Source organism: Pecten maximus, chromosome 1 (assembly GCF_902652985.1).
Source record: "Pecten maximus chromosome 1, xPecMax1.1, whole genome shotgun sequence".
Taxonomy (NCBI): Eukaryota; Metazoa; Mollusca; class Bivalvia; order Pectinida; family Pectinidae; genus Pecten; species Pecten maximus.
This window is the reverse complement of record NC_047015.1, coordinates 16,802,908-16,828,926: the sequence shown is the minus strand read 5'-3', so window position 1 is coordinate 16,828,926 and position 26,019 is coordinate 16,802,908. Positions and strand designations below refer to the sequence as shown.

The following is a 26,019-nucleotide window of genomic DNA, read 5'->3' as shown; positions in this document are numbered from 1 at the left end:
TGTTAGGTTTCAAATTCAAAATGGTCTTTCTCAAGTCATGACTGGAATGTGTTACATGTTTACATATTGCACTTTATAATGAAATTGTAAATGTATCTTCACTGTGTATACATAAATCCTAGACACAAAACCTTCGGGTGTCAAATTTCACTGATCCCGTTAAATGTACAACTTTCCATCTTAAATTACCTTGGTAGATTTAAAATCTAATATGAAATGATATGTACATACATGTATATGAATTCTAAGGTTTTCAGGTCACCTGTCTCAGGTGACCTATTGTGATTGTCTTTTGTCTGGCGTCCGTTGTCCATTGTCTTGTCATGTAATCAATTTGCATTTTCGACTTCTTCTCACTAACCAATGTCAAGGGTCGAGGTCTTTAGGTCCAAAGATCAAGGGTTTTTTTTTTTTTATCTTTTCACTTATAAACACTTTGTTACAACATAATAAAAATAAAGTTGGTTGGAAATATAAACATAAGTTAAAGTAGTTTCTTTGAAATTGATTAAAAACAGGTTAGTAGGAGTAGTCCGGACAAGATTGGTCTCATTATAGGGTTTCTTTTGGTTACCATGACAACCAAATGACATGTATTATTTTATAGTACCATTGTATTTACTATACCTCAAAATCTTTATAAACCAATCTCAGCTTTATCAATTGGATAATACCTCAATTTTGACCAATTAGAAGCCTCCATGATGTTTTCAAAGTAATGGTTCTGGAAACACCTGTTAAATCTACATTCTGCATTCTGTATAATGTTGGGGTTTTTTATTTCGATAAATGTAAGTAATTGTTGTATTAATAGAGACTACTGTATTAAACATTGGTAAATAATCATACTATCAAAACACCACACAGTGAAATACACATAATAATATACACTCAAAATATTCATTTATACATAAAGAAATTAATTATTACCGGTAAGTTTTTGCTTATTGTTATTGCTTTTCTAAAATTGCATACAAGATATCAGAAAATGTCAAAGGGAGGTAATTCAGATTCTGTTTGTAGAGTCAATCAGTTTTGTTTTTAGTACAGCTGGTCAATATGACTTCTTATAGGAAATCAAAAAATAAAAAAAAAATAAGCATGATTTTATACAAAGTTATACCCTGTATCATTGATAAGTTGAAGTATAACGACATGCTACAGTTCTACACGGGAGCAGCATGACACAGGGAGAGCAAACCCAAGCTTTAGTACTGGCTGTATTACAACAGCCCCTTCACCAGTCGTACCAGACTGAGAGTTGGACATCACAAACGTTGAACAATTGCTATGTCCTAAGAGCTGGAGACTGGGCTGTGTGGTGTAAATGTTGAAGTATTTGACTGCCGACATGTTGGAACACTTCCAGGTCAGTGTTTTGGTTCCATCATCTTCATCATTTTTTAAAACCATCGTATCACTGACTGTGACTTCTGTCTCCAAACACGACTCCGGTATTATCTATAGATATGAAATATACATCTATGTATCACAAACACGACTCCGGTATTATCTATAAATATGAAATATACATCTATTTATTACAAACACAATTCGGGTATTATCTATAAATATAAAATATACATCTATGTATTACAAACATGACTCGGGTATTATCTATATATATGAAATATACATCTATGTATCACAAACACGACTCGGGTATTATCTATAAATATAAAATATACATCTATGTATCACAAACACGACTCAGGTATTATCTATAGATATGAAATATACATCTATGTATCACAAACACGACTCCGGTATTATGTATAGATATGAAAAATACATCTATGTATTACAAACACGACTCCGCTATTATCTATAGATATGAAATATACATCTATTAATCACAAACACGACTCGGGTATTATCTATAGATATGAAATATATCAATGTATTACAAACACGACTCTGGTTATCTATAGATATAAAACATACATCTATGTATTATGAACACGACCCCGGTATTTTCTATAAATATAGAAAATACATCTATGTATTACAAACACGACTCGGATATTATCTATAAAAATGATATATACATCTATGTATCACAAACACGACTCAGGTATTATCTATAAATATAGAAAATACATCTATGTATCACAAACACGACTCTGGTATTATCTATGAATATGAAATATACATCTATGTATCACAAACCTGACTCCAGTATTATCTATACCTATAAAATATACATCTATGTATCACAAACCCGACTCCAGTATTATCTATAGATATGAAATATACATCTATGTATCACAAACACGACTCCGGTATTATCTATAGATATGAAATATACATCTATGTATTACAAACACGACTCCGGTATTATCTATAAATATATAATATACATCCATGTATCACAAACACGACTCCGGTATTATCTATAGATATAAAATATACATCTATGTATCACAAACACGACTCGGGTATTATCTATAAATATGAAATATACATCTATGTATTACAAACACGACTCGGTTATTATCTATAGATATGAAATATACATATATGTATTACAAACACGACTCCAGTATTATCTATATATATAGAAAATGCATCTATGTATTATGAACATGACTCGGGTATTATCTATGAATATATAATATACATCTATGTATCACAAACACGACTCCGGTATTATCTATAAATATATAATATACATCTATGTATCACAAACACGACTCGGGTATTATCTATAAATATGAAATATACATCTATGTATCACAAACACGACTCGGGTATTATCTATAAATATAAAATATACAATTATGTATCACAAACACGACTCGGGTATTATCTATAAATATGAAATATACATCTATGTATCACAAACACGACTCGGGTATTATCTATAAATATGAAATATACATTTATGTATCACAAACACGACTCGGGTATTATCTATAAATATGAAATATACATCTATGTATCACAAACACAACTCAGGTATTATCTATAAATATGAAATATACATCTATGTATCACAAACACGACTCAGGTATTATCTATAAATATATAATATACATCTATGTATCACAAACACGACTCCGGTATTATCTATAAATATGAAATATACATCTATGTATCACAAACACGACTTGGGTATTATCTATAAATATAAAATATAAATATATATCACAAACACGGCTCGGGTATTATCTATAAATATGAAATTATACATCTATGTATCACAAACATGACTCGGGTATTATCTATAAATATGAAATATACATCTATGTACATTGTATCACAAACACGACTAAGGGTATTATCTATAAATATATAATATACATCTATGTATTACAAACACGACTCCGGTATTATCTATATATATGAAATATACATCTAAATTTCGAGAACAGCAGTAACAATTAAACTACAACCTGATAGAATTTAAAATTGGCCACTTATTCTTAATTCTCATGCAGTCTTGACTTGTCTGTTGTGAGTTATTTACCTGTATCTGGCCCAAGTTAATACAGTCTGGACTTCTGTCTGTTGTGAGTTATTTACCTGTATCTGGCCCAGGTGTATACAGTATGGACTTGTCTGTTGTGAGTTATTTACCTGAATCTGGCCCAGGTGTATACAGTATGGACTTGTCTGTTGTGAGTTATTTACCTGAATCTGGCCCAGGTGTATACAGTCTGGACTTGTCTGTTGTGAGTTATTTACCTGAATCTGGCCCAGGTGTATACAGTCTGGACTTGTCTGTTGTAAGTTATTTACCTGTATCTGGCCCAGGTGTATACAGTCTGGACTTCTGTCTGTTGTGAGTTATTTACCTGAATCTGGCCCAGGTGTATACAGTCTGGACTTCTGTCTGTTGTGAGTTATTTACCTGTATCTGGCCCAGGTGTATACAATCTGGACTTGTCTGTTGTGAGTTATTTACCTGTATCTGGCCTAGATGTATACAGTCTTGACTTGTCTGTTGTGAGTTATTTACCTGTATCTGGCCCAAGTTAATACAGTCTGGACTTCTGTCTGTTGTGAGTTATTTACCTGTATCTGGCCCAGGTGTATACAGTATGGACTTGTCTGTTGTGAGTTATTTACCTGTATCTGGCCCAGGTGTATACAATCTGGACTTGTCTGTTGTGAGTTATTTACCTGTATCTGGCCCAGGTGTATACAGTATGGACTTGTCTGTTGTGAGTTATTTACCTGTATCTGGCCCAGGTGTATACAGTATGGACTTGTCTGTTGTGAGTTATTTACCTGTATCTGGCCCAGGTGTATACAGTCTGGACTTCTGTCTGTTGTGAGTTATTTACCTGTATCTGGCCCAGGTGTATACAATCTGGACTTGTCTGTTGTGAGTTATTTACCTGTATCTGGCCTAGGTGTATACAGTCTTGACTTGTCTGTTGTGAGTTATTTACCTGTATCTGGCCCAGGTGTATACAGTCTGGACTTCTGTCTGTTGTGAGTTATTACCTGTATCTGGCCCAGGTGTATACAGTCTGGACTTGTCTGTTGTAAGTTATTTACCTGAATCTGGCCCAGGTGTATACAATCTGGACTTGTCTGTTGTGAGTTATTTACCTGAATCTGGCCCTGGTGTATACAGTCTGGACTTGTCTGTTGTGAGTTATTTACCTGTATCTGGCCCAGGTGTATACAGTCTGGACGTCTGTCTGTTGTGAGTTATTAACCTGAATCTGGCCCAGGTGTACAGTCTGGACTTCTGTCTGTTGTGAGTTATTTACCTGAATCTGGCCCAGGTGTACAGTCTGGACTTCTGTCTGTTGTGAGTTATTTACCTGTATCTGGCCCAGGTGTACAGTCTGGACTTCTGTCTGTTGTGAGTTATTTACCTGTATCTGGCCCAGGTGTACAGTCTGGACTTCTGTCTGTTGTGAGTTATTTACCTGAATCTGGCCCAGGTGTATACAATCTGGACTTGTCTGTTGTGAGTTATTTACCTGAATCTGGCCCTGGTGTATACAGTCTGGACTTGTCTGTTGTGAGTTATTTACCTGTATCTGGCCCAGGTGTATACAGTCTGGACGTCTGTCTGTTGTGAGTTATTTACCTGAATCTGGCCCAGGTGTATACAGTCTGGACTTGTCTGTTGTGAGTTATTTACCTGTATCTGGCCCAGGTGTACAGTCTGGACTTCTGTCTGTTGTGAGTTATTTACCTGTATCTGGCCCAGGTGTACAGTCTGGACTTCTGTCTGTTGTGAGTTATTTACCTGTATCTGGCCCAGGTGTACAGTCTGGACTTCTGTCTGTTGTGAGTTATTTACCTGTATCTGGCCCAGGTGTACAGTCTGGACTTCTGTCTGTTGTGAGTTATTTACCTGTATCTGGCCCAGGTGTACAGTCTGGACTTCTGTCTGTTGTGAGTTATTTACCTGTATCTGGCCCAGGTGTATACAGTCTTGACTTGTCTGTTGTGAGTTATTTACCTGTATCTGGCCCAGGTGTACAGTCTGGACTTCTGTCTGCTGGGTAGGTGCTGATGGATGGAACAGACCAACACTGACGGATGTCAAAGTGAACTCTCCAGTGTTTCTTGGATCGACTCTGTAATACCTGCTCACCAATACAAGAGTTCAGACTCTACATAATTGATATACTAAATTTAACATTCTATATTATCAGTGGCCAACATGCAAACATTTTGACTAAAAGTAAGGAGATGGTTTATTGCAGGCAATCAACCATCATTTTGTTAAACTTTCACTCTAATTGACTTGTGTGCACTAATTAACAGACATGAGTTTATTGTCTGGATATATTTAGCTTGTATTTACCAGTAGTACATTATTCAATATTGGCAAGTATCTGCTCGATTTGATTTAACATATTTCAAAAGCTTAAACTTTTCTTCGAATCAAAATCTGCCTAATTTTTTTTTTGCATAAAGAATGAAAGAATGTGTTCTCTCACACCCGATTCTATAAGACATTTGTAAGAAAAAAGTCTCTTAAAAGTAAATATGTATTTCAATTCAGGCTAAATCCAATCATCTACAGAGTATGCCCAAACAAAGCAGAAATACATAGTTTTTTCTAATGATGTACCTTGTTGTCCATTTGTCATTTTCTGTGGTGACTAAACACTTCTTTAGCAAGGCATAACTGTTCAAAAAGGTGGCGGCTGGGGTTGAATTAAACACAACAGCTGAGCTATCAGAACTTTTTGACGTCTTTTCAGAGTTGTCTCCCTTGAAGAACAATTTCTTGCTTTCACCACCACACGAGACCTCGCACTGTAAGAAGATGTCCAGTCCAACTTCCTCACACTTATAGGTGTAAGATATAACTGCTGGTTCTTTTATCTCAAACTCCATACAGAATAATCTGTCAACAAAACATCAATCAAGATCTCAATAAAGAATAATCTGTCAACAAAACATCAATCAAGACTTCAATACAGAATAATCTGTCAACAAAACATCAATCAAGATCTCAATAAAGAATAATCTGTCAACAAAACATCAATCAAGACTTCAATACAGAATAATCTGTCAACAAAACATCAATCAAGACTTCAATACAGAATAATTTACCAACAAAACATCAATCTAGACCTCAATACAGAATAATCTGTCAACAAAACATCAATCAAGACTTCAATACAGAATAATTTATCAACAAAACATCAATCTAGACCTCAATAAAGAATAATCTGTCAACATTGATATTAATCTAGACGTCCCCGTCATTACAGAATACTATAGCAACATTAGAATAGAATACATGTAATCTGTCATCAAAACTTTCATCAATAAGATTCATAAAGTGAGGTTTGTTGACTCAATAGATACATTGTATATTTGTTTTAGTGTCTCAATACATGTTTGTGATCTGGTGACTCAATACATGTTTGTGATCTGGTAACCCAATACATGTATGTGTTCAGGTGTCTCAATACATGTATGGGTTCAGGTGACTCAATACATGTATGAGTTCAGGTGTCTCAATACATGCATGTGATCTGGTAACTCAATACATGTATGTGTTCAGGTGACTCAATACATGTATGTGTCTGGTGACTCAATACATGTATGCGTTCAGGTGACTCAATACATGTATGAGTTCAGGTGACTCAATACATGCAAGTGACTGGTGACTCAATACATGCATGTGACTGGTGTCTCAATACATGCATATGATCTAGGGAAGATTGATAAGAAATCCTTTCCTCACCTATAAATTACAGGAGATCCATCTTTGGGAACAGGGTTGGCAATGAGCTTGAGACAGCTTCCCCCTAGTAAAGCCGTCTCAGTGTCCAGGGTCATGCTGGAGGTTGATGGTGTCATCCCTTCAAACTGAGCATCTGTGAGCGAGGGCTGGAGTTCCTGCAGACCTAGATTGTGCCAGGAAGAAGGACTGACCTCCTGGTAGAAACCAAAGTATCATTATAACTGGACGACCAGGGACATCAGACAAAGTATCAATATAACTGGACGACCAGGAACATCAGACAAAATATCATTATGACTGGACGACCAGGAACATCAGACAAAGTATCATAACTGGACGACCAGAAACATCAGACAAAATATCATTATAACTGGACGACCAAGATCATCAGACAAAGTATCATTATAACTGGACGACCAGGAACATCAGACAAAGTATCATTATAACTGGACGACCAGGAACATCAGACAAAATATCATTATAACTGGACGACCAGGAACATCAGACAAAGTATCAATAAAACTGGATGACCAGGAACATCAGACAAAGTATCAATATAACTGGACGACCAGGAACATCAGACAAAATATCATTATAACTGGATGACCTGGAACATCAGACAAAATATCATTATAACTGGATGACCTGGAACATCAGACAAAGTATCAATATAACTGGACGACCAGGAACATCAGACAAAATATCATTATAACTGGACGACCAGGAACATCAGACAAAATATCATTATAACTGGATGACCAGGAACATCAGACAAAGTATCATTATAACTGGATGACCTGGAACATCAGACAAAATATCATTATAACTGGATGACCAGGAACATCAGACAAAGTTTCATTATGACTGGACGACCAGGAATATCAGACAAAGTTTCATTATGACTGGACGACCAGGAACATCAGACAAAGTTTCATTATGACTGGACGACCAGGAATATCAGACAAAATATCATTATGACTGGACGACCAGGAACATCAGACAAAGTATCATTATGACTGGACGACCGGGAACATCAGACAAAGTATCATTATGACTGGATGACCAGGGACATCAGACAAAGTTTCGTTATAACTGGACGACCAGGAACATCAGACAAAATATCATTATAACTGGACGACCAAGATCATCAGACAAAGTTTCATTATGACTGGACGACCAGGACCATCAGACAAAGTATCATTATGACTGGACGACCAGGAACATCAGACAAAGTATCATTATGACTGGATGACCAGGGACATCAGACAAAGTTTCATTATAACTGGACGACCAGGAACATCAGACAAAGTATCATTATAACTGGACGACCAGGAACATCAGACAAAATATCATTATAACTGGACGACCAGGAACATCAGACAAAATATCATTATAACTGGACGACCAGGAACATCAGACAAAGTATCATTATAAAACTCTTAATCATTCACTGTTTGCAAATTATAAATTTGATACAATTTTGATTTGATTAATGTGAATTCACAAATGAACGAGATATGTCTATGCCTTACCAGTCCCTGAGAGTAGTACTTTTGTCCAAAGCCTTGACAGAAGGAGGTAGAGAAGGGGAGATAACTGGAGGCCAGGACCCTCACTGGCAGCAGGTGGTGCAACAGTCGCCAAAACCTGGGTATGTAATCATTTACTGTATACTCATAGATATAGATATATATAGTTTACATGTAAGAAATCTAAGGCTGAAGTTATGGGCCTTACTGGTCATATGACATCAACAGACTGTAGTCCAATATTGTAGAACCCAGTAGCCTTACAGTGCTGTTAAATACACTAACACAGGTAAATGATCACCTAAGAATCAGCTACTTTCCCAACACAGACTACAGCCTTACATGAAATTAATACCTATTGCTCTCCCCCTATAACAACACTACCTGTGCCCAATAATTGGATGATTGGCAAGACACCATGGCATCAGTTGAACAACCAGCCATATTGGATTTTGGACCAACCCGAAAAATAACAGCACTTGGTAATAGGGACCATCTCAGGATCATTTCAGGCAAGTCTGAGCTGAATCCATGTCGTGGAACTTGAAGAAGTTTGTAATAGGTATTGTTCAGGAAAGTCATGATTGCCCAATCATGCTATAAAATGGCAATTGTGGCTGCCATGTCAAAGTTTGTACGAGGCTGAAAAATAACAACACTTTGTTGGCTCCCCTTCCTTAACAACCCCACCAATTTCCAGTTGGAACTGGAGAAGAAGTTTAAAATGTTTTTCAACATGACTGCCATGGTGGCCATCTTGGATTTTGGACTAACCCAAAAAATAATAACACTTGGTTAGGACTATAGCTGAATCCCATGGTTGGAACTTGAGAAGAAATCTGAAATAGGTGTTGTTCAGGAAATCCATGATTGCACAATCACCTAACAAAATGTCCATCTCAACTGCCATATCAAAGTTTTTACAACGCTGAATAATCTCAACACTTTATTTGCTACCCTTCCTTAACGTTCCTACCAATTTTCACCTCAATGGCACAAATGGAACTGGTGAAGAAGTTAAAAATTTGTTTTTCAACATGGCTACCATGGCTGCCATCTTGGATTTTGGACCGACCCGAAAAATAACAACACTTGGTCAGGAATATCTCAGGATAATTTCAATTAAGTAATAGCTGAATCACAAGTCTGAAATAAGTGTTGTTCAGAAAAACCATGATTATGCAATCATGTAACAAAACGGCTGTTGTGACTACCATCTCAAAGTCATCTCAACTCTTTATTGGCTACCTTTTCTTAACATTCCTACCAATGTTCAGCTCAATGGCACCATGGAACTGGAGAAGAAGCTCAAAATTTGTTTTTTAAGATGGCTGCCATGGCTGCCATACATGTGTTACGGTGATTCAGCTGCCATGGCGGGCATCTTGGATTTCGGACAGACCCGGAAAATAACAACACTTAGTCAGGGCCATCTCAGGATCATTCCGGGCAAGTTTCAGCTCAATCCCACCAGTGGAATTTGAGAAGTTTGAAATGTGAAAAGTTTATGGACGGCGTACAACAACAGACAAATCGCGATGACTATAGGTCATAAGACCTAAAATATATATAGGTCATAGGGCCTAAAAAATTAAAGTAAGCAAATTTTTCTTCTAATTTTCATACGTTAAGCCTAATTCATGAAAAGATGCAGAAATATCACAAATCGATCTAATCTGAATTCTTTTTGTAAAAAGATTTAAAAAATTAACCTGTTTTCATTTTGTAGGAAGTCTGCTTCACCTTGAGTCTCATATACCCATCCCATGGCAAAGATGGCAGCAGACATGTTATGTTGCCTTATAGCAGTCAAAGCCTGCAAATATAGAATCGTTTCATGATCACTGGGGAAAAAAAGTAAGGATTCCATATGTTATCTAAAACAATTGTTCAAATTTTGTTTCATTTGAAAAGTATTCAAACTTGTTTAAAATATGATATTTAAAACAGAGAAAATGATGAAATAATTGAAAAGTTATTCATGCATATACATGTACAACTAATCCCTCATTCACTCTCAGATTAAAGTGATCACACACTCTCAGATTAAAGTGATCACTCACTCTCAGATTAAAGTGATCCCTCACACTCAGATAAAAGTGATCACTCACTCAGATAAAAGTGATCACTCACTCAGATAAAAGTAATCACACACACTCAGATAAAAGTGATCACACACTCTCAGATAAAAGTGATCACACACACACTCAGATAAAAGTGATCACTCACTCTCAGATTAAAGTGATCACACACTCAGATAAAAGTGATCACTCACTCTCAGATAAAAGTCATCACTCACTCTCAGATTAAAGTGATCACACACTCTCAGATAAAAGTGATCACACACACACTCAGATAAAATGATCACTCACTCTCAGATTAAAGTGATCACTCACTCTCAGATTAAAGTGATCACTCACACTCAGATAAAAGTGATCACTCACTCTCAGATAAAAGTGATCACTCACTCTCAGATAAAGTGATCACTCACACTCAGATTAAAGTGATCACTCACTCAGATAAAAGTAATCACACACTCTCAGATTAAAGTGATCACTCACTCTCAGATAAAAGTGATCACACACTCTCAGATAAAAGTGATCACACACTCTCAGATAAAAGTGATCACACACTCTCAGATAAAAGTGATCACACACTCTCAGATAAAAGTGATCACACACACACTCAGATTAAAGTGATCACTCACACTCAGATTAAAGTGATCACTCACACTCAGATAAAAGTGATCACACACACTCTCAGATAAAAGTGATCACTCACTCAGATTAAAGTGATCACTCACTCTCAGATAAAAGTGATCACTCACAGATAAAAGTGATCACTCACTCACATTAAAGTGATCACTCACTCAGATAAAAGTGATCGCTCACTCTCAGATTAAAGTGATCACTCACTCTCAGATTAAAGTGATCACTCACACTCAGATAAAAGTGATCACTCACTCACATTAAAGTGATCACTCACTCAGATAAAAGTGATCGCTCACTCAGATAAAAGTGATCACTCACTCTCAGATAAAAGTGATCACACACTCTCAGATAAAAGTGATCACACACTCTGATAAAAGTGATCACACACACTCTCAAATAAAAGTGATCACTCACACTCAGATTAAAGTGATCACACACTCTCAGATAAAAGTTATCACTCACACTCAGATAAAAGTGATCACACACACTCTCAGATAAAAGTGATCACTCACACTCAGATTAAAGTGATCACTCACTCTCAGATAAAAGTGATCACTCACTCACATTAAAGTGATCACTCACTCTCAGATAAAAGTGATCACTCACTCTCAGATAAAAGTGATCACTCACTCTCAGATAAAAGTGATCACTCACTCAGATAAAAGTGATCACTCACTCACATTAAAGTGATCACTCACTCAGATAAAAGTGATCGCTCACTCAGATAAAAGTGATCACTCACTCACAGATAAAAGTGATCACTCACTCACATTTAAGTGATCACTCACTCAGATAAAAGTGATCGCTCACTCTCAGATAAAAGTGATCACTCACACTCAGATAAAAGTCATCACTCACTCAGATAAAAGTCATCACTCACTCAGATAAAAGTGATCGCTCACTCTCAGATTAAAGTGATCACTCACTCTCAGATAAAAGTGATCACTCACACTCAGATAAAAGTGATCACTCACTCTCAGATAAAAGTGATCACTCACTCACATTAAAGTGATCACTCACTGAGATAAAAGTGATCGCTCACTCACATTAAAGTGATCACTCACTCTCAGATAAAAGTGATCACTCACACTCAGATAAAAGTGATCACTCACTCTCAGATAAAAGTGATCACACACTCAGATAAAAGTGATCACTCACTCTTAGATAAAAGTGATCACACACACTCTCAGATAAAAGTGATCACTCACTCTCAGATAAAAGTGATCACTCACTCTCAGATAAAAGTGATCACTCACTCTCAGATAAAAGTGATCACACACTCTCAGATTAAAGTGATCACTCACTCAGATTAAAGTGATCACTCACTCTCAGATAAAAGTGATCACTCACTCTCAGATAAAAGTGATCACTCACACTCAATTAAAGTGATTCATCACACTCTAGATAAAAAGTGATCAATCACTCTCAGATAAAATGATCCCTCACTTAAGAGAAAAAGTGATCACTCACATCAGATAAAAGTGATACTCACACTCAGTCTCAGATATGACACTGATAAAAGTGATCACTCACCTTAGATAGAAGTGATCACCACAATCTCAGATAAAAGTGATCACTCACTCTCAGATTAAAGTGATCACTCACTCTCAGATAAAGTGATCACACGCACTCACTCAGATAAAAGTGATCACTCACTCTCAGATAAAAGTGATCACACACTCTCAGATAAAGTGATCACTCACTCAGATAAAGTGATCACTCACTCTCAGATAAAAGTGATCACTCACTCTCAGATAAAGTGATCACACACACTCTCAGATAAAAGTGATCACTCACACTCAGATAAAAGTGATCACTCACACTCAGATAAAAGTGATCACTCACTCAGAGAAAAGTGATCACTCACACTCAGATTAAAGTGATCACACACACTCAGATAAAAGTGATCACTCACTCTTAGATAAAAGTGATCACTCACACTCAGATAAAAGTGATCACTCTCTCTCAGATAAAAGTGATCAACCACTCAGATAACAGTGATCACTCACACTCAGATAAAAGTGATCACTCACACTCAGATAAAAGTGATCACTCACTCTCAGATAAAAGTGATCACTCACACTCAGATAAAAGTGATCACTCACTCTCAGATAAAAATGATCACTCACACTCAGATAAAAGGGATCACACACTCTCAGATAAAAGTGATCACTCACACTCAGATAAAAGTGATCACTCACTCTCAGATAAAAGTGATCACTCACACTCAGATAAAAGTGATCACTCACTCTCAGATAAAAGTGATCACTCACTCAGATAAAAGTGATCACTCACTCTCAGATAAAAGTGATCACTCACTCAGATAAAAGTGATCACTCACTCTCAGATAAAAGTGATCACTCACTCTCAGATAAAAGTGATCACTCACATTAAAGTGATCACTCACTCTCAGATAAAAGTGATCACTCACTCAGATAAAAGTGATCACTCACACTCAGATAAAAGTGATCACTCACTCAGAGAAAAGTGATCACTCACTCAGATTAAAGTGATCACACACACTCAGATAAAAGTGATCACTCACTCTTAGATAAAAGTGATCACTCACACTCAGATAAAAGTGATCAATCTCTCTCAGATAAAAGTGATCAACCACTCAGATAACAGTGATCACTCACACTCAGATAAAAGTGATCACTCACACTCAGATAAAAGTGATCACTCACTCTCAGATAAAAGTGATCACTCACACTCAGATAAAAGTGATCACTCACTCTCAGATAAAAGTGATCACACTCTCAGATAAAAGTGATCACTCACTCTTAGATAAAAGTGATCACACACACTCTCAGATAAAAGTTATCACTCACACTCAGATTAAAGTGATCACACACTCTCAGATTAAAGTGATCACACACACTGAGATAAAGTGATCACTCACTCAGATAAAAGTGATCACTCACTCTCAGATAAAAGTGATCACACACTCAGATAAAAGTGATCACTCACTCAGATTAAAGTGATCACTCACTCTCAGATAAAAGTGATCACTCACTCAGATTAAAGTGATCACTCACTCAGATAAAAGTGATCACTCACACTCAGATAAAAGTTATCACTCACTCTCAGATAAAAGTGATCACTCACTCTCAGATAAAAGTGATCACACACTCTCAGATAAAAGTGATCACTCACTCAGATAAAAGTGATCACTCACTCAGATTAAAGTGATCACTCACTCTCAGATAAAAGTGATAACTCACTCTCAGTTAAAAGTGATCACTCACTCTCAGATAAAAGTGATCACTCACTCTCAGATAAAAGTGATCACACACTCTCAGATAAAAGTGATCACTCACTCAGATAAAAGTGATCACTCACTCAGATTAAAGTGATCACTCACTCTCAGATAAAAGTGATAACTCACTCTCAGTTAAAAGTGATCACTCACTCTCAGATAAAAGTGATCACTCACTCAGATTAAAGTGATCACTCACTCAGATTAAAGTGATCACTCACTCTTAGATTAAAGCTAACTTCGGATACTCAAGTTTTTACATTGTCTCCAGCATCGTCATATGAATGTTGAATTTAGATAAACAAGATAATTAGACGAAAATTGTGTATACCTCGATTGTGTTGAATCCTCCACCGCCAAGACAGCCTCGCCCAAACACATCCACTCCTACATACACATCCATTGCCCGCCCACTAGAATTTGCCAGTTCCTTAGAGCGTCTTAGAGTGTCATCATTCCAGTTATAGTTCAAGAAGATCCCATCACACACATCAAAAAACATGCTGAAAGCATAAAAATTAATTTTAATGTTTTTAATTGAAGTTGTTTGATCAGTTTTTCATATGAAAATAAAGAAAGAAATTTGAATCAAGGCTCTGCTTTGTTTCAATACAATCACTGAGTTTTTTGTCATTTATTCCTTCTTGATATACTTTTGCTTGAACATCTGCTTGAATACCGGTGTTATTTTCTATCTAATATCAACTGATTGGCTCCTGTTATACATGTGTGTAAAAGTGGAGAGTATAGGTCACCTTACTAGCTCAGACTAGTGGGAATTTCCCTTTAGCCTAGTGTAGGATGTGGAGAGTATAGGTCACCTTACTAGCTCAGACTAGTGGGAATTTCCCTTTAGCCTAGTGTAGGATGTGGAGAGTATAGGTCACCTTACTAGCTCAGACTAGTGGGAATTTCCCTTTAGCCTAGTGTAGGATGTGGAGAGTATAGGTCACCTTACTAGCTCAGACTAGTGGGAATTTCCCTTTAGCCTAGTGTAGGATGTGGAGAGTATAGGTCACCTTACTAGCTCAGACTAGTGGGAATTTCCCTTTAGCCTAGTGTAGGATGTGGAGAGTATAGGTCACCTTACTAGCTCAGACTAGTGGGAATTTCCCTTTAGCCTAGTGTAGGATGTGGAGAGTATAGGTCACCTTACTAGCTCAGACTAGTGGGAATTTCCCTTTAGCTGAGTTGTAGGATGTTTCTCTTGAGAGCAAAAGATTGCTAGTTAGAAGCTCAGCACGGGCAGGGTATTTTTCATTTCTCCTTCCTATTACAAGTGAATCTTCCTTGATTGAAAAGAATAAGATACTTCACCTAAATATATATAAAAAGGTCACTGAAGGTCATTTTGTCTAACTGGCCAACACAAACACTGCAGACATATAGTCAGAGGTCATATGGACTAACAAAGCTACTGACAGAAAGTAATTATATATTTATAAAATAAAACAAACCTGTTTTTCTCGTTTAACTCATCCTGCCATCTCAGTCCTCCTGTATTGATCACACTGTCATACCAAATTACCTGTGACCCAGGAATCACGTCATGTAGGCGCTTTGTCAGGTATGTGACAAAGTCACACATTCGCTGCACTCTGTCAGCCTTTCAAATGATGAAAATAACAATGAAATTTATCAGTGGATAATAATAAAATAGTGATTCCTATGATGAATAGAATATTAAACATCTATTAAGAGGAACGAGAAGATCCACCTAGGAGGGGTTACAAATTATGTGTAGAAAAAACCATTTCAGCATTAATCAGCATTGTTCCTATCGTCTCTTGTATATTATGTTTACCTGTATCTCCTTTGTTGACATTGAGAGGTAAATGGTGACAAAACAGAATCAAACTTATAGATGCGATATTCAGAAAATGGGAGCACAAATGTTGTTTGCTTGTGAGGTAATGAAACATAGCCCAGTGTCAGGGATAACCCGCTTATATGTTTTGTCTGTAAACAACAACTTCATCTACAGTATACTCACTACTATAGTAGTACTGTAGTATTACTCACTACTGTAGTATTACTCACTACTGTAGTATTACTGTAGTATTACTGTAGTATAACTGTAGTATTACTCACTACTGTAGTATTACTGTAGTATTACTCACTACTGTAGTATTACTGAAGTATTACTGTAGTATTACTCACCACTGTAGTATTACTGTGGTATTACTCACCACTGTAGTATTACTGTAGTATTACTGTAGTATTACTCACTACTGTAGTATTACTGTAGTATTACTCACTACTGTAGTATTACTGAAGTATTACTGTAGTATTACTCACTACTGTAGTATTACTGGAGTATTACTCACTACTGTAGTATTACTGTAGTATTACTCGCTACTGTAGTATTACTCGCTACTGTAGTATTACTCGCTACTGTAGTATTACTGTAGTATTACTGTAGTATTACTCACTACTGTAGTATTACTGGAGTATTACTCACTACTGTAATATTACTGAAGTAATACTGTAGTATTACTGTAGTATTACTCACCACTGTAGTATTACTGTAGTATTACTGTAGTATTACTCACTACTGTAGTATTACTGTAGTATTACTCACTACTGTAGTATTACTCACTACTGTAGTATTACTCACCACTGTAGTATTATCGTAGTATTATCGTAGTATTACTGTAGTATTAGTCACTACTGTAGTATTACTGTAGTATTACTGTAGTATTACTGTATATTACTGTAGTATTACTGTAGTATTACTCGCTACTGTAGTATTACTGTAGTATTACTGTAGTATTACTCACCACTGTAGTATTACTGTAGTATTACTCACTACTGTAGTATTACTCACTACTGTAGTATTACTCACCACTGTAGTATTACTGTAGTATTACTGTAGTATTACTCACTACTGTAGTATTACTGTAGTATTACTGTAGTATTACTGTAGTATTACTCGCTACTGTAGTATTACTGTAGTATTACTGTAGTATTACTCACTACTGTAGTATTACTGTAGTATTACTGTAGTATAACTGTAGTATTACTCACTACTGTAGTATTACTGTAGTATTACTCACCACTGTAGTATTACTGTAGTATTACTGTAGTATTACTCACTACTGTAGTATTACTCACTACTGTAGTATTACTCACCACTGTAGTATTACTGTAGTATTACTCACTACTGTAGTATTACTGTAGTATTACTCACTACTGTAGTATTACTCACTACTGTAGTATTACTCCCCACTGTAGTATTACTGTAGTATTACTGTAGTATTACTCACCACTGTAGTATTACTGTAGTATTACTGTAGTATTACTCACTACTGTAGTATTACTCACCACTGTAGTATTACTGTAGTATTACTGTAGTTTTACTCACTACTGTAGTATTACTGTAGTATTACTCACCACTGTAGTATTACTGTAGTATTACTCACCACTGTAGTATTGCTGTAGAATTACTCGCTACTGTAGTATTACTGTAGTATTACTGTAGTATTACTGTAGTATTACTCACTACTGTAGTATTACTGTAGTATTACTCACTACTGTAGTATTACTCACCACTGTAGTATTACTGTAGTATTACTCACCACTGTAGTATTACTGTAGTATTACTCACTACTGTAGTATTACTCACTACTGTAGTATTACTGTAGTATTACTGTAGTATTACTCGCTACTGTAGTATTACTGGAGTATTACTGTAGTATTACTCACTACTGTAGTATTACTCGCTACTGTAGTATTACTCACTATTGTAGTATTACTGTAGTATTACTGTGGTATTACTGTAGTATTACTGTAGTATTACTCACTACTGTAGTATTACTGTAGTATTACTGTAGTATTACTCACTACTGTAGTATTACTGTAGTATTACTGTAGTGTTACTGTAGTATTACTGAAGGATTACTGTAGTATTACTCGCTACTGTAGTATTACTGGAGTATTACTGTAGTATTACTCACTACTGTAGTATTACTCACTACTGTAGTATTACTCACCACTGGAGTATTACTGTAGTTTTACTGTAGTTTTACTGTAGTACTGTAGTATTACTCACTACTGTAGTATTACTCACTACTGTAGTATTACTCCCCACTGTAGTATTACTGTAGTATTACTGTAGTATTACTCACTACTGTAGTATTACTCACTACTGTAGTATTACTCACCACTGTAGTATTACTGTAGTATTACTGTAGTATTACTGTAGTATTACTCACCACTGTAGTATTACTGTAGTATTACTGTAGTATTACTCACTACTGTAGTATTACTCGCTACTGTAGTATTACTGTAGTATTACTGTAGTATTACTCACTACTGTAGTATTACTCGCTACTGTAGTATTACTGTAGTATTACTGTAGTATTACTCGCTACTGTAGTATTACTCACTACTGTAGTATTACTCACTACTGTAGTATTACTGTAGTATTACTCACCACTGTAGTATTACTCACTACTGTAGTATTACTGTAGTATTACTCACCACTGTAGTACTACTGTAGTATTACTGTAGTATTACTGTAGTATTACTCACCACTATAGTATTACTCACTACTGTAGTATTACTCACTACTGTAGTATTACTGTAGTATTACTCGCCACTGTAGTATTACTCACTACTGTAGTATTACTCACTACTGTAGTATTACTCACTACTGTAGTATTACTGTAGTATTACTCTGTACTGTAGTATTACTGTAGTATTACTCACTACTGTAGTATTACTCACTACTGTAGTATTACTGTAGTATTACTCACTACTGTAGTATTACTCACTACTGTAGTATTACTCACTACTGTAGTATTACTGTAGTATTACTGTAGTATTACTCGCTACTGTAGTATTACTGTAATATTGTTCACTACTGTAGTATTACTGTAGTATTACTGTAGTATTACTGTAGTATTACTGTAGTATTACTCACTACTGTAGTATTACTCACTACTGTAGTATTACTGTAGTATTACTGTAGTATTACTCACTACTGTAGTATTACTCACTACTGTAGTATTACTGTAGTATTACTGTAGTATTACTGTAGTATTACTCACTACTGTAGTATTACTCACTACTGTAGTATTACTGTAGTATTACTGTAGTATTACTCACTACTGTAGTATTACTGTAGTATTACTGTAGTATTACTCACTACTGTAGTATTACTCACTACTGTAGTATTACTGTAGTATTACTGTAGTATTACTCGCTACTGTAGTATTACTGTAATATTGTTCACCACTGTAGTATTACTGTAGTATTACTGTAGTATTACTGTAGTATTACTCACCACTGTAGTATTACTCACTACTGTAGTTTTACTGTAGTATTACTCACTACTGTAGTATTACTGTAGTATTACTGTAGTATTACTGTCGTATAACTCGCTACTGTAGTATTACTCGCTACTGTAGTATTACTGTAGTATTACTGTAGTGTTACTGTAGTGTTACTCACCACTGTAGTATTACTGTAGTATTACTGTAGTACTGTAGTATTACTCACTACTGTAGTATTACTCACTACTGTAGTATTACTGTAGTATTACTCGCTACTGTAGTATTACTCACTACTGTAGTATTACTCACTACTGTAGTATTACTGTAGTATTACTGTAGTATTACTCGCTACTGTAGTATTACTGGAGTATTACTGTAGTATTACTCACTACTGTAGTATTACTCGCTACTGTAGTATTACTCACTATTGTAGTATTACTGTAGTATTACTGTGGTATTACTGTAGTATTACTGTAGTATTACTCACTACTGTAGTATTACTCGCTACTGTAGTATTACTGTAGTATTACTCACTACTGTAGTATTACTGTAGTATTACTGTAGTATTACTCACTACTGTAGTATTACTCACTATTGTAGTATTACTCACCACTGTAGTATTACTGTAGTGTTACTGTAGTATTACTGTAGTACAGTTACTCGCTACTGTAGTATTCAAATGTACAAACTGACACCTAACAACACAATTAAGCATAATTCAGGACAGAGAGATACATATTCTGAGAGATATAAAAATTACAGGTACATTATCAAACATGGCTTTAACAAGGTATCAGTAAATAATACTAATCCTCACAATCAGCTGTTCACTGTCCTTCTGACCAAACAGAAGTCCCAAGCAAGCACCCTCAATAAATATACAGTGTGTGGTGATTTGTCCACTTGAACGTGAGTTATTGTCCAGAAACAAAGTTTCTATTTAAAGTGACAGCAAGGGAGATAATTAAGGAATACCATTTTCTGACCTTAAAAGAATGTTAAAAATAATGATTCACTATCCTTAACTACAAAAACAACCAGATACTAATCATGTTGTATGCTACGATTATGCTGTGATATGACGTGTGCTGTGATATCCTGTATGCTGTGAATATGCTGTGATATATTTATGCTGTGGTTATGCTGTGATATGTTTATGCTGAGATACTTTTTATGCTGTGATATGCTGTATGCTGTGATTATGCTGAGATTATGTTGTATACTGTTATATGTTGTATACAGTGATATGTTGTATACTGTGATATGCTGTATACTGTGATATGCTGTATACTGTAATATGTTGTATACTGTGATATGTTGTATACAGTGATATGTTGTATACTGTGATATGCTGTATACTGTGATATGCTGTATACTGTGATATGCTGTATACTGTGATATGTTGTATACTGTGATATGTTGTATACAGTGATATGTTGTATACTGTGATATGCTGTATACTGTGATATGTTGTATACAGTGATATGTTGTATACTGTGATATGCTGTATACTGTGATATGCTGTATACTGTGATATGTTGTATACAGTGATATGTTGTATACAGTGATATGTTGTATACTGTGATATGTTGTATACTGTGATATGTTGTATACTGTGATATGCTGTATACTGTGATATGTTGTATACAGTGATATGTTGTATACTGTGATATGCTGTATACTGTGATATGTTGTATACTGTGATATGCTGTATACTGTGATATGCTGTATACTGTGATATGCTGTATACTGTGATTATGTTGTATACATTCATTTTTAGCTCACAGTTACCTGCACCACATTTTCAATGTTAACCAGCCAGCCGTCCATGCCGTAATGCTTTGTGATTTCCACTAGTTTGTCTGCAAACATCATGTAGCTCTCTTCAGATTCAATTATTTGATGGCATCGCTTTTTCCCATCGTCCCATTCAGTGATCAGAGTACCTGAACATTTATAGATATTTTAGAAATCATCAATTTAATAGAAATGTGTTTTTTAATATAACTTGACAAATTAATGAAATGAATAAATTAGTGAATTATCAAATCCTTTTCCATTTAAAAAAGTTACACATATGTCACATAAAATATGTTCATATTACAGATCATAAAGCATGGGGACATTTCAGTTTCAGAACAAAGTTCATACAATAGGCCCAAGGGGCCTGTATCGCCTGCTACTGATGCAACTTTAAAGTTAATATATCATCTGTTTCTGCTTAGCTGAATACCTTTTCATTTTGATATGAGAGTAGGCTAAGTCTTTTCATTTCAACAAAACTTTGCAGTCCTTCATCCCAGCATATTCCCATCCCACAACATGAACCAGGTTTTCTTTCTTTTTTCACATTTGACATTTGTGACTTGAAAGTAGGTCAAGGTCATTCATTTGAACAAACTTGGTAGCCCTTTATCCCAGCATGCTACAGACACAATTTCAGGTCTTTTGGTTACCGAGAAGAAGCTTTTTAAAAGGAAAAGTAGATGCTTGCCAGACAATGGACGCTGCACCACGGCATAAGCTCTTTGGGCAGTAAAGGTCATGAACTGTATACTAATAATCAATCAGGTGCTCTGCCGAAATGTCACCTCATATATTTAACCAACAACACACCCTGTTTTTCAGTTGTTATCTATACAGCTTTGAGCTATGACTTGAGAAAACTTAAGACAATTAGACCCTTAAAACACAATACTGTATCTAAGATTTGTGGAGAAGATTACCCATCATCTGAACACCATGTCTGTGTGCTGTATTTGTCCAGCCTGGTGGTGGAACTGTTACAAGGTTATGACTGAAGTAGATGAAGGCGTCTATATACTGCCAATGGTAGAACCTGTAGCTGTCTGCATCAGAACACCCCTGAACAAATCTGAACAGAAATAAGTTGGAGATCTTCAGCAAATATTTTTAATTACAATGTTAGGTTTTTTCTTACTATTAGTTTCTACTAATGTAATTACTTTTATACATTTTTTTCTTATTTCCTGCGTATATGAAAAAAATTATAATACAGCAATCCTTGAAATGTGTCTAATTCCTTTCAATGTTTTGTTATGTACCTAAGTTAATCACAGGGTTTTGAAAATTTACATGATAGGAAATTTCAAAGCAAAAATTATGATTTAATTTTAAGTCGATGCAAAAAAATTGTACAAATATCTAAATTAATTACTGAAACAAATTTCAGAAAATATGACGATTTCATAAAAATAAACAAGTCTTTGTGGAGAGTCTACTTTTCTTTTCGCAACTGATAAATTATATAAGGAAAAGGATAACTACTATAAATACGTCTATTTCAACAAATGAGAGAAAAGGGGCCACTGTAAGGCATTCATTATGTTTTTTTAAATTGTTCCAAAATATAACAATATTTACTCACCTATCTTGTAAGTATCCTCCCCTCATGTCATGACAAAGTATTGTTTTTGGAACATCACGAGCAGTTGGAATTCTTTTGACTAGAGTTTCAGTTGCAGCAAATAGTTGATAATTCTCAGGTTTAAACTCTAGTACATCTTCTACTGTTTTAAAGGGAAGACACTCCGGGCCCGCCATGTCACCAGTCTATTATCTGTACCTGATCACATAATTATACATGAAAATATCAAGTATGTATTAGACCCACTCTTTTTGTTTTAGTAAATCAATTCACTAAAGATTTATCCATATCTGGAACAAATGGAAGTATCCTAACTATATATGGTCAATAAATCAAATTGGTCATCCTTAGTCACCAGAAGGGTACAGTTATGCCTCAAGCTATTATACCAGGTATGCAAGTGTAGTTAAAGCTATAGTCACACCAGATCGTACGATTTCTGAATCGTGCGATTGGGGGCGATTTGGCAGAGTTACGACCGATCGGCAATGTTTGTTGCGATGTCTATTCACGATCGCATACTGCGATTGGTCCTACGACTGGTGGTAGGTCATCGTACGATTGGTGGTGCGCTTGGTCTTGCAATGACTTACGATTGGAGAAGATTGATCGCAAGATAAATCTTAGGCAATCGAAGGCAATCGTAGGCAATCGTGCGATGAGTGGTGCGATCAGTGACCAATCGCACGATCAGTCGTGGCAACCTGCGACTGCTCACACGATCAGTCGTGGCAACCTGCGATTGCTCGCACGATCAGTCGTAGCCAATCGCAGACAGTCGATCGATCATATACACCCAGTACTGTCGCCTTCTCGCTCGTCGTTGGTTTCGACGCCGTAGAAGTGCTGCGGCACCCAGTTGTTGTTGCTGATGCTGCAGTAACAACATTGCTTGTATATCCGCCATTTTGTTACCTGTACCCAGGAAAGTGGTTTGCGAGGTAAAGACTGGTGGTGCGACCGATCGTAAGGTCGTGCAAACACTCGGGACAGGTCATGACTGATCGTACGACCAATTGTGAGGTCGTACTATCGGTGGTACCACCAATCGTAGAGTGGCACGACCAGTAGCACGACCAATTTGCGACTACTTGGCCCGCGATCATGCACGACTGGTCCTGCGTTCATGTGCGACTGGTGGTACGACCGTTCTGCGACCACTTGCGATTTAGAATCGTAGGTCAGAAGTTTTGAACATGACCATCGACCTTGCTGCGACTGATTTTGCGCGTGCGATCACCCACGACCACTGCGACTAGTCGTGCGCTCATGCTACGATTTCCCTGCAATTCCGATTTTCTTCGGTCGCAACTACGTCGTAACCTGGTCGTAGGTCCGGTGTGACTGGGGCTTAACTAAAACTGATCATGATTACAAAACTTTGGAGCTTGCAAGCTAGTGAACTACTGTACCAGACATAATAATAACATCACAGCAACTCTATGGAGATCATGTTTAGTTTAAAGTATAAGGAAAGAAATACAGGACATACTGTACTAATTTCCAATGTCTATCTAGGACTGAATTCAACTCCCATCATCAGTTTCCACAGCAGGAATACTAGAGGAGATTGATCGTTTCTAGACAAAATATATGGAACACCATAAAATGTCAATATTGTGGTAGTTTACTATACTTAACATGATATTACTATATAATCTTATAATCTTTAGTAAATTTGACCCCTTGACCCCAGGGAAAAGGTGCATGAGATACTAGAGTCATGAAACTCACAATTTCGGTAAAGCACCCTTCCATCTATGAAGAGTATTTGATTCCACAGTATTTGGGCCAAGAGAAGAAGATTTTTGAAATATCAGTCATTTCACCCCTTTTTGCCCTGCATGTAATTCACAATTTTGGTTGACCTTTGGCCATAGCTGCAAAATTTCATTGAAATTGGGTCAGGGTTTATGACAAGTTAGAATGTAAATTGTTTATCGATGCACTTTGGAAGACACACAACGAAGGGCAAAAGTCCATTAGAATAGATAACTTGAGACTTTGTCTCAGGCGACCAGATAAGAACAGTTATAAGGGCTGAATCAAAGTACATTGTACGTAGTAGCAGAAACATACATAACACAACCTAATACATGTTTCTGGTAGTACTCAAGGCAAATTTTACAATATTTAATTTTGGTGATTTTTAGTTGCAAAACATAAGAGGAGTAGGAGAAAGGATAGTGAAGAGGAGGAATTCACATGATTCCTCATTGTTTCATAGCTTTTCCAACCACTGACATAGCCTACTTTCTCAAGCAAATGACCAAAACCTTACTTATAGACATAAGGTCATTTTCCCATTGCACCAGAGTCCAATGAAACGAACAAAGGCGCTTGTATCTAATAATAAACACCACAATAAACCTAGTTGCATACGTATATCGTGGATATTAAATTTCAAATCAGGTTGTTAACTGTTAATTACATTTGAAGAAGGAATGTCCCGTTGCCATTGTTGACAGTTACTGTACAACAGTTTAAAAAAAAAAATCGAAATAATAATGGTACATAGGCCTATCCGAAACAGATGCAATTCCAAAAACAGTGTTATGCATACCCAAAAACCTGCGAATGATTGGATCGTTCCAATTGCTCAATTAAAAAAATGCAATGTTTACCTGTTGTCAATGTAATTATGTTGTTAAACCGGAAGTTCAGAGTTATCCTCCCAGAGTT

At 36.1% G+C, this 26,019-nt stretch overlaps 1 protein-coding gene across 5 annotated transcripts; it reads right to left on the bottom strand.

The window, feature by feature from the left end:
- Positions 1-363: 363 nt before the first annotated feature.
- Positions 364-26,005, bottom strand: LOC117326368 (cytosolic endo-beta-N-acetylglucosaminidase-like). 5 transcript variants are annotated; one of them, XM_033883102.1, is made up of 13 exons: positions 25,962-26,005; positions 23,338-23,535; positions 22,676-22,824; positions 21,741-21,895; positions 16,131-16,279; positions 15,005-15,176; positions 10,416-10,519; positions 8,707-8,821; positions 7,175-7,368; positions 6,047-6,325; positions 5,429-5,555; positions 1,116-1,461; positions 365-1,063 (listed from the first exon to the last, which is right to left on the bottom strand). In XM_033883102.1, the coding sequence occupies exons 2-12, from the start codon at positions 23,511-23,513 to the stop codon at positions 1,159-1,161; spliced, it is 1,923 nt and encodes a 640-aa protein (XP_033738993.1). In that variant the 5' UTR covers positions 23,514-23,535; positions 25,962-26,005; the 3' UTR covers positions 365-1,063; positions 1,116-1,158. The 5 variants fall into 5 exon arrangements, with proteins under 5 accessions (XP_033739003.1, XP_033738993.1, XP_033738985.1 ...); XM_033883112.1 differs by lacking the exon at positions 25,962-26,005 and adding an exon at positions 25,901-25,921 and having other exon boundaries at positions 364-1,461; XM_033883094.1 differs by having other exon boundaries at positions 365-1,461.
- Positions 26,006-26,019: the final 14 nt, after the last annotated feature.